Source organism: Salmo trutta, chromosome 28 (assembly GCF_901001165.1).
Source record: "Salmo trutta chromosome 28, fSalTru1.1, whole genome shotgun sequence".
Taxonomy (NCBI): Eukaryota; Metazoa; Chordata; class Actinopteri; order Salmoniformes; family Salmonidae; genus Salmo; species Salmo trutta.
The window spans coordinates 6,869,283-6,880,094 of NC_042984.1; the positions used below are offsets into that span (position 1 = coordinate 6,869,283).

Sequence of the window (10,812 nt, forward strand, 5' to 3'; positions counted from 1 at the left end):
CCGTCCAGACTGTCTAAAGGCTGTTAGGACATGGCAGTGGTAACAAAATCATTATTTCTGTATCCGTTTTCTTGGTGTTAAATGCATTATTCAAGGGACCCGGCCCAGCAGTATAAGGACAAACCTTGTTACTATTACTTGAACGGTTCTATGAAGTCTAATTGATGGGGGAAAAAAGAAAATAAAAAAGAAGCTAGCGCATAACTAAGTTATCTCGTCTATTCAGTAGATTTTAGGTGATATTCATCTTCAACCAAAATGCCTTAGTTCAGTTTCGTTGTGGATATTCAAAATGTAGCCAACAGCATTAAAAAAAGCCTAACAAATGGCCCACTATTGTTTTTAATATGTATCGGCAGTGTTCTCCTGAAATGATGCGTATTCTAACATTTCGAGTAGAATGCATTTGAGAAAGAACATCAAAAAGAGCTTGAAAATCAAACGTTGTGCATGAATTGTAGTCAACAGATTATGATGCAATATAATACAAGATATTCATAGATAACCCCCACACATTCCCTGAACTGAATCACAAAGAACTACTGTTGCGTTGACATTAATCCGGCCAGTTGGGTCTAAAATAATATAATCTGTAAAACAAAGTGGAAAGAAAATGAGGGCACCAATACATTTCCTCGGGCGCATTTGGCCATTTGGCACTGAACATAACAACACGCCTCCATGTTTGTTTAATGTGCCTTGCGTAAAATGCTCTCTATATCCCTGCCCGAATTAGTCATTTGCTTGTTTTTGTAACAAAATGAAAGAGGATTTAAATGGTTAATTGTAACGACAGGAATCACACGTGATTGAATTCTTGGCGGATCATATCAACCCACTGTCCCGCTTGGTCCTCCCTGTTTCACGGGTCTTTGTTCATGATCTCCTAAATCCCACCCACTTGAAAATGAAGAAAAGAGTAAGAAAAAACACGCGCTCGCAAAGAAACCTTGCTTTCACTGTAACCGGGACCAGAGTAGAGTCGTTAAAGTGCATGCCGGACTGACCTCATGATGGAGGCGGACAGTTGTTTGTCTTTCTCTTCGCAGCCAAACCGGACACGACTGAATAACTCTCCCGGTTTGGATCAGAATAGTTCTGGAGGTTCGTTCCTTCCCTGCGATGAACTACAGAAAAGTACACATCTTCCTCTCGCTCACCGTCTGAGTCTCCGGGACCAGGGTGACTTCTACAACTCAAGCTCCATGGGACGGTTTAACGACGGCGCGCCCGCGGACTTTACGCACGGGGCAGCCTCCACGAATCCTCGCGCCTTGCCCAACAAACACAACAAATACATGGAAAATATTAATCAGGACCAAAAGGTTTTATCAGTAAGCGGGAAGGGCTCGTTTTATGAAAATTACTCGGAGGGTAAGTGGAGTTTTTATTAAAATAATCGAAATCACGGCCATCAGTGGGTGAGACTACGAAAATAGTCATAATTATCATAATAATCGTTATTATTATTATTATTATTATTATTATTATTATAACGTAGGCTATTTACCAAAATAATATAGGCCTAACTGAATAATGTCATGAGTCTATTGCCTGTGGAAACCGTTTGACTTATCAAACAGGCAAAAACATCGTGAAAAAGATAATGGAGATCAATATTTCTGTAACCAGCTACCTCAAATTGTTTCAAGTTTGTCTTTATAGTGTGGCGACTCGGATAAATATATTTTCAGAGTTTCTTTGGCGCTGCACAGCCTGCGTATTTTGCAAGGCCTTGGACAAAAACGTCTCCAATGATCGTAATTCATTTTCACTAAATGTCTGATTTTATTTGTTCACCTACAATTGTATTATTATTCAGCTTGTTTGAATAAATTATGACAGTGTTCCAAATGACAATCGAAAGACTTTATTAGTCAACACAGCAGGCCCGGATCAAACAACCCCCCCCCCCCAAAAAAAACGGAATTACTTTGTAGTATAGATCTGAATACTGCTACGGCTTATTTACTCTACAAATGATAATACTAGTCTAACGTATTGAATTAAGGCCTATATTTTGTTCCTTGCGACCTCCTTTTCAGAACTTCAATTCTTTATTTTGGTGAACATAATTTCCCCCAATGTTGCCTATAAAATGTTAATAATATGTTGAAACACATAACAAATAAGGCCATGGCCGATTATAAGCCTAGACGACTACAAAATGATATAGCCCACGTAATTGTCTAGGCCTACTCAAATGAATGTGCAACTATATCTAAAAAAAGTATTTTAGCCTTTAGGCTACCTTAGCTTACATTTGGTGACAAAATGTAAAAATCACTTGGTAAAAGTGGACGCACCTCACTGGTGATAAATATGTCATCAGGTTTTATCTGCACTTGACAGTGGTAGTCACAATTAGTTTTGATGTAAAGCGCGAGCGGGGTAAAGGTCAGAAAGTGAATGAGCCGTCTCGATGCGTGATTACGGCGTCCGCGTGCAGGAGGCTTCCATCCGTGCGGTATAAACACATCAATCCCGTGCAGCCTTCACAATATACATTCATAAATTAAACAAATAAATAATAATACAGCTAGAGTTTATTTGAAATTGATCATGTTTCTTATCTGAAAGTTTTGTTTTTGTTTCTGAATAGCTAAGTAAAGTTGCACATATCCAAATTAGATTCTCAAGATGTCCTTTATGCTAAATTTGAATCCGTGTCCTTTTGTTGTTTACATCAAACTTTTCAATGACATTTTCTTTTGCAATAACATCACATTTAACCACATTAGAACATTCTCTAAATAACTGTAAAATATATTCAATTAATTAATACCAATGAATTCAATATTAGAACTAGATTAAAAAAACTGAAAATGCAAATTAGATAAAACTTTGGCCAACTCAGATGTTTTGATAATGTAATGATGAGATGATTTAATGTGAGATTTGATATTTTTTTTAATCTTTGGCTTGAGGCACGCAACAATACAGCAGTCCAAGTTAGAAACACTTTATCAAGCTTGTATAATATCCCATGAACTCAAGTCTTAGGATATGACATGGTCCTTCAGTATTATTTATTGAAGTTTTGAAATCCATCCTCTAAAGTTGCCAGTGAAGGCATGTGAGTTCTGATAAGGACTTAGTGATGTATGTGTTCAGAATAACATTCATATCAGTCTCATTCATGTTGTTGCCAAAGACAGCCATATGATGGAGCAGAGAGCCTCCATCTGGACAGTTCCTCTTTATCTACAATCTAGATAACAGCATGATCTGATGTCAAATTGACTGGATGATATTGTATTTCCATAGGCTTTGACTGTGGTCTTGAATGAAGATTTATTTTCTTAGATTCTTCAGATATTAGCAAACACAACCCACGCTCACACACTTGACACATACGCAGGCGTGCATACACACGCAGGAACGCACACACTAGTGCGCATGCACGCCGTGCACGCACGCACACGCACACAAAGGGGTTTTATTAAAAACACTTAATGAAAGAGTTTTCATGAACATTTTCAAAATAGTGGTTGTTGACTATATAATACTGCGGTTTCTGAGAGCCCCAAATATTGGTATGATTAGAATACTTTTTTTGGACAAGAGAAATCCATTTGTTGTCAGTCTGTGAACTCTAAAGCACTTTAACCTGAGTTGGTTTTCTGGGTCAGATTTGAGTGGAGATGTGGTCCACATGACAGTTGCTTGCTGTCCAACATTCTGGGGCACAGTCAGACTCACACACCTTCAAAGGCAGACTAGTCTTCCTGTTTTGTCTATCCGTGCTTGGAAGGGGGGAGGGTTAGGGTTTAAGGATGGTAGAGCAGTGGGATGGTATACCACATAGCATAAAAATGTTATACAAAGAAATAGATATATTGAGATAGGGGGATGTTCAATTGACCAGGTATTCATAACCCAAGATCTCATGCATGTTGACACTTCTTGACTTTCACAGTAAAAAAAATATGTACAAACGCAAAATGATTAAAAAGAAAACATTTTACATTTGCAAAAGTTACATTACAAAAATGCTATTTCATCAAAACTTGTTACTAATGCTTCAAGACTTCAACCTCATTATCTAATCTGCATAAGAAGTCAATTATAAAATACTGTTAAACCCAATCCAATGCTCCCGAAATGTTACATTTTTCATTTACAGAACAAGAGGTCAGGGAGAGAACAGCTGAAATGTCCCCGTGATGTCAGTATATACTCACAATGGTCCATTTGGACTTTATCTCGACTGTACAGTTTTGTAATGCATTTCACATACTGTGCATCTCCAATTACACTGGACCATAGGGAGAGAGGATGTGGGCTCTTGGTAAAAGCCAGCGGTGGAAAAAGTACCCAATTGTTATACTTGAGTAAAAGTAAAGATACCTTTTATAGAAAATGAATCAAGTAAAAGTGAAAGTCACCCAGTAAAATACTACTTGAGTAAAAGTCTAAAAGTATTTGGTTTTAAATATACTTGAGTATCAAAATGTAAATGCAATTGCCAAAATATACTTAGTATCAAAAGTAAAAAATCATTTCAAATTCCTTATATTAAGCAAACCACACGCCACACTTTTCTTGTTTTTTAAATTTATGGCTAGCCAGGGGCATGCTCCAACACTCAGACATCATTTATAAACAAAGCATTTGTGTTTTCGTGAGTCCACCAGATAAGAGGCAGTAGATGACCAGTGATGTTTTCTTGATTAGTGCGTGAATTGGACCATTTTCCTGTCCTGCTAAACATTAAACATTTAAGGAGTACTTTAAGGTGTCAGGGAAAATGTACGGAGTAAAAAGTACATAATTGTCTTTAGGAATGTAATGAAGTAAAATAAATAGTTGTCAAAAATATAAATAGTAAAGTAAAGTACAGACACCCCCAAAAAACTACTTAAGTTGTACTTTCAAGTATTTTTACTTAAGTACTTTACACCACTGGTAAAAGCTACACTACAGCATGTCTGATGTCTTTTTGAGTACTTATTCTTAGATTGTAAAATCTTAATAACCTCTTTCCAATCTCTTGGCATGATGAACTATGACGTGAGTTGGATCTAAATAGACATCAGGGGGTTACATCCAAAATGGCATCCTTTTCCCTATATAGTGCACTACTTATGACCAGAGTCCTAACGATCCCTATTCCCTATATAGTGCACTACTTTTGTCCAGAGTCCTAAAGGGTCCCGGTCAACAGTAATGCACTAAAAACACGCCCAGAGTAAAACATTATGGTACAGTCCAGTCATCCAAACACGCCCAGAGTAAAACATTATGGTACAGTCCAGTCATCCAAACACGCCCAGAGTAAAACATTATGGTACAGTCCAGTCATCCAAACACGCCCAGAGTAAAATATTATGGTACAGTCCAGTCATCCAAACACGCACAGAGTAAAACATTATGGTACAGTCCAGTCATCCAAACACGCACAGAGTAAAACATTATGGTACAGTCCAGTCATCCAAACACGCACAGAGTAAAACATTATGGTACAGTCCAGTCATCCACTCATCATGGACTCTACAAGGTGTCGAAAGCATTCCACAGAGATGCTGGCCCATGTTGACTCCAGTGCTTCCCACAGTGTGAAGTTGGTTGGATGTCCTTTGGGTGGTGGACCATTCTTGATACAAATGGGAAACTGTTGAGCGTGAAAAACCCCAGCAGTGTTGCAATTCTAGACACAAACCAATGCGCCTGGCACCTACTACCATAGCCCGTTCAAAGGCACTTAAAACTTTAGTCTTGCCCATTCACCCTCTGAATGGCACACATACACAATCCATGTCTCATTTGTCTCAAGGCTTAAAAATCCTTCTTTAACCTGTCTCTTCCCCTTCATCTACACTGATTGACGTGGATTTAACAGGCGACATCAATAAGGGATCACAGCTTTCACCTGGATTCACCTGGTCAGTCTGTCATAGAAAGAGCAGCTGTTGATCATGTTTTGTACACTCAGTGTAGATTTACATTTCATTGGTTTGTTATTTCATACACACAATCGTACTTTCTATCAAATATGGGTCAAATGGGGTCGAATTTCTAACTTTCTAAATGGACAAATACATTTGGGACTCACACAGAGGTTGTTTTCTGCTCAGTGATTCAAGACCTTCAGAAGGAGGGGTGTTCACAGCAAATCAGAACAAACAGTGTTGCAGTAGGCTGGAATGTTGTGTCTGGTCAGATCTGACTAAACCATCATTTATTTCTGACGAAAGTTTATTTCCAACACTATCTCATGCAGATTTGTTCATATAGTAAAACGATACAACAAGCAGCTCACTTAGTGTTTTAACATAATACTACAGTTACCACTCTATTCGTCGTTTCTAATCAGGCCTTCATACCTCGTATTGGGGGAGGAGGAGCTGGGAGACCCCTGAGACAACATGGGAACGTTCTCGTTCAGATCTTAGTCATATCTCCGGAGAAAAGACAAGCCTGCGTGGCTGCATCCTGTTTATTATTATCCAGAATGTTATGTTGCTGCCTCTTACAGTGGAGGCTAATGAACCATCCCTAGCCAGCCTTAGGTTGGCTGTGTATTCTGAGCATCTCTGTGTGACAACATTACCACAGGTAGACATCTGAGCCTTGCTGAAACACAGAAATGTACTTTACACACACACACACACACACACACACACACACACACACACACACACACACACACACACACACACACACACACACACACACACACACACACACACACACACACACACACACACACAATACACACACACAATACACACACACACACACACACACACACACACACACACACTTTGTTTTTACATGTAACCATCATTCTCTCTTTCCCTCCCTGTACGCCCTCAGCCAGAGAGAAGGCGGGTCCCAAGCCCATGGGCTATCCCGTGATTGGCTCAGACTGCTGCATCAAACTGAAGGAGCCAACCAACGGTCTCCAACCAGGGGACTCCATAGCAGACTCAATCGACCTATCGGGCAAGAACAAGAAACGCCGTAACCGCACCACGTTCAGTACCTTCCAGTTGGAGGAGCTGGAGAAGGTGTTTCAGAAGACTCACTACCCTGACGTTTATGCCCGGGAACAGCTGGCCCTCAGGACCGAACTCACAGAGGCCCGTGTACAGGTAGAATAATGCCACTCTACACAGAAAATATAAAGTCCCCTACCCTGCTGCTACAGTAGCTAACAGAGTTTGCAATATTATTAGATATTTGTCCCCCCCAGATGAATCAATATTCCAGGACCTATTTAAATGTTCTATTGAAACCAATTGAAGCCAAATTCTTTCAGGCAGGTAGGAACATGGCAAGGCAGGGGTCCTATATAATGGTAGAGAAAATCATCTCTCCAATCTCTCTCTCTTCATTCGTCAGGTATGGTTCCAGAACCGCCGGGCCAAGTGGAGGAAGAGAGAACGCTACGGGAAGATCCAGGAGGTGCGAAACCACTTTGCTGCTACGTATGATATCTCTACGTACCAGGTAGACCCTGAAACACATAGATCTTTGGTCACGACATACGATATATCTACGCACAGGGGTGCAACTTTGGTTTTAGAAGTGGGGGGGGGGGACATAATTATTATTAACAAAACGTTTTATCCAGTCGGATAAACACTCCAAACAGCCTACCCGACCACTCAGAGGCGTCCGCACGGTCCTAAAGCAACACCGTCGCCTCTTTTTGTATCACATTCCAATGACAAATCTGAGCGGGACAAAAATGCAATTTCAGAATGTGCCCCAGTGAAAGTTACGCCCCTGTCTCTACGTACCAGGTACACCCTGACACATAGATCTTTGGTCACAACATACGATATCTCCCTCCTGCCTCCCTCCAATAGGTACTAGATAGCAAACACACTGACACATAGAAGGGTTATAGCAAGTGACCTATGACCTATCATTATCATCACACACTAATTAGAATCCTTTAAACCAATCAATCAAATCAATCAATAATGATAGACCCATACATTCAATTACCAAGCATTGGCATTTACCTTTCAAATAGCATGATGGGAATTATTTTTATGCAGCCTATCGGTGGAGCTTCGTCATTGGTCTCTAATCAGACTGCTCTCTTCCCTTGTAGATGCAGAGCAACCTGTGGCCAGGTGTAGGAGGGGGTGGGGGGTCTGGCGGGAGCTGTGTCCTGGGCCCTGACACCATGTCTTCCTCCTGTATGAGCCCTTACCCCCATCCCCACAGCAACCTCCCCTCTGTGGGCTTCATGGGCATGCCCCCGTCCTCCAGCCACCCGCACCACCCTCACCATCACCCGCAACACCACCCTGGCATCAACGGCCTCTACTCCCTCCACAGCTTCCCTGGGGCCCTCGGGGGCCACTCCTTTGAGCCGGGGCCCGAGACAGAGTATAAGTCATCCAGCCTGTTGGCCCTGCGGATGAAGGCTAAGGATCCTGGGAGTCTTCTATCCAGGCCTACATGACCACCACAGTGTCAGGGTCAGATCCCTACTATGTACTGACTGAGCTAATGCATTCACACACACATTCCAACACAATCTTGTATACTAGCGACCTGATGGATAGTTATGGCCACATGTATGTGTTCCTGCATGTTGAAATAACAGCAGAAGTCAAAACTCTACACGCATGTACACACACACACACACACACACACACACACACACACACACACACACACACACACACACACACACACACACACACACACACACACACACACTCTTGTATAATTAACCTTCAGGGGACACATAATTCAGTCCCATTCAGAGTCCTATTTTCCCTAACCCCAACCCCAAAACCTAACCTTGACCCCAAACTAACCCTAGCTCCTAACCCTGGTCGAATACTAGCTCCTAACCCTGGTCGAATACTAGCTCCTAACCCTGGTCGAATACTAGCTCCTAACCCTGGTCGAATACTAGCTCCTAACCCAAAAACGAACCCTCGCTCCTAACGCTAAACCAAATTCTAACCCTAACATTGATTGGCTCAAACCTTGACCCTAAACCACCTAGAAATAGCATTTGACCTTGTGGGGACTAACAAAATGTCCCCAGTTTGTCAAATTTTTGTTCGATTTAAAATATTCCTGTGGGGACTTCCCACAAGTATAGTTACACACACACACACACACACACACACACACACACACACACACACACACACACACACACACACAAACACACTTTCAACATACACCTCCGCTACTTTCCTCCAAATAATGTAACATTGCCGCAAACCCATAGACTTCAGACCGTGACATGACCGACCATTTGTTTGGGTTTGTTAGGCCACCATCAGGCACAAAACCTGCCATTTTGCAGACATTTTATTCAATCCAGATTTGAGCATTATCACAAACATAGTGAGACCAAAGAATATAAAAACAATATTATTTAAATATGTAAGATGTAGATGTTAATAAAGTACAGTACCAGTCAAAAGTTTGGACACACCTACTCATTCAAGGGTTTTTCTTTATTTTTACGATTTTCTACATTGTAGAATAATAGTGAAGATATCAAAACTATGAAATAACACATATGGAATCATGTAGTAACCAAAAAAGTGTTAAACAAAACTAAATATATTTTATATTTGAGATTCTTCAAAGACCCCACCCTTTGCCTTGATGACAGCTTTGCACACTCTTGGCATTCTCTCAACCAGCTTCATGAGGTAGTCACCTGGAATTCATTTCAATTAACAGGTGTGCCTTGTTAAAAGTTAATTTGTGGAATTTATTTCCTTCTTAATGCATTTGAGTCAATCAGTTGTGTTGTAACAAGGTAGGGTTGGTATACAGAAGATAGCTCTATTTTGGTAAAAGACCAAGTCCATATTATGGAAAGAACAGCGCAAAGAGAAACAACAGTCCATCATTACTTTAAGACATGAAGGTTCAGATAAGCAGAGACATGACAGTCCATCATTACTTTAATAAGACATGAAGGTCAGTCAATCCGGAAAATGTCAAGAACTTTGAACATTTCTTCAAGTGCAGTCGCAAAAACCATCAAGCGTTATGATGAAACTGGCTCTCATGAGGACCGCCACAAAGGAAGACCAGAGTTACCTCTGCTGCAGAGGATACGTTCATTAGAGTTACCAGCCTCAGAAATTGCAGCCCAGATAAATGCTTCACAGAGTTCAAGTAACAGACACATCTCAACATCAACTGTTCAGAGGAGACTGTGTGAATCAGGCCTTCATGGTCGAATTTCTGCAAAGAAACCACTACTAAGGACATCAATAATAAGAAGAGACTTGGGCCAAGAAATACGAGCAATGGACATTAGACCGGTGGAAATCTGTCCAAAGGTGTGATTTTCTTTGTTCTGATGAGTCCAAATGTGAGATTTCTGGTTCCAACCACGAGTAGGTGAACGGATCATCTCCGCATGTGTGGTTCCCACCGTGAAGCATGGAGGAGGAGGTGTGATGGTGTGGGGGTGGTTTGCTGATGACACTGTCTGTGATTTATTTAGAATTCAAGGCACACTTAACCAGCATGGCTACCATAGCATTCTGCAGCGATACGCCATCCCATCTGGTTTGCGCTTAGTGGGTCTATCATTTGTTTTTCAACAGGACAAAGACCCAAAACACACCTCCAGGCTGTGTAAGGTCTATTTGACCAAGGAGAGTGATGGAGTGCTGCATCAGATCACCTCGCCTCCACAATCACCCGACCTCAACCCAATTGAGATGGTTTGGTATGAGTTGGACCACATAGTGAAGGAAAAGCAGCTAACAAGTGCTCAGAATATGTAGGAACTCCTTCAAGACTGTTGGAAAAGCATTCCTCATGAAGCTGGTTGAGAGAATGCCAATAGTGTGCAAAGCT

General features: G+C 41.1%; 1 protein-coding gene across 2 annotated transcripts; it reads left to right on the forward strand.

Annotated features, from left to right (window-relative positions):
• Positions 1 to 634: 634 nt before the first annotated feature.
• Positions 635 to 8,624, forward strand: LOC115165339 (homeobox protein aristaless-like 3). 2 transcript variants are annotated; one of them, XM_029718412.1, is made up of 4 exons: positions 635 to 1,374; positions 6,820 to 7,097; positions 7,348 to 7,455; positions 8,069 to 8,624. In XM_029718412.1, the coding sequence occupies exons 1-4, from the start codon at positions 1,011 to 1,013 to the stop codon at positions 8,423 to 8,425; spliced, it is 1,107 nt and encodes a 368-aa protein (XP_029574272.1). In that variant the 5' UTR covers positions 635 to 1,010; the 3' UTR covers positions 8,426 to 8,624. The 2 variants fall into 2 exon arrangements, with proteins under 2 accessions (XP_029574272.1, XP_029574273.1); XM_029718413.1 differs by having other exon boundaries at positions 7,348 to 7,410.
• Positions 8,625 to 10,812: the final 2,188 nt, after the last annotated feature.

Coding starts and splice junctions, on each gene's coding strand:
- LOC115165339 (XM_029718412.1), top strand. CDS start 1,011: ATGATGGAGGCGGACAGTTGTTTGTCTTTCTCTTCGCAGCCAAACCGG. Junction 7,098..7,347: donor TCACAGAGGCCCGTGTACAG/GTAGAATAATGC, acceptor TTCATTCGTCAG/GTATGGTTCCAGAACCGCCG. Junction 7,456..8,068: donor ATGATATCTCTACGTACCAG/GTAGACCCTGAA, acceptor CTTCCCTTGTAG/ATGCAGAGCAACCTGTGGCC.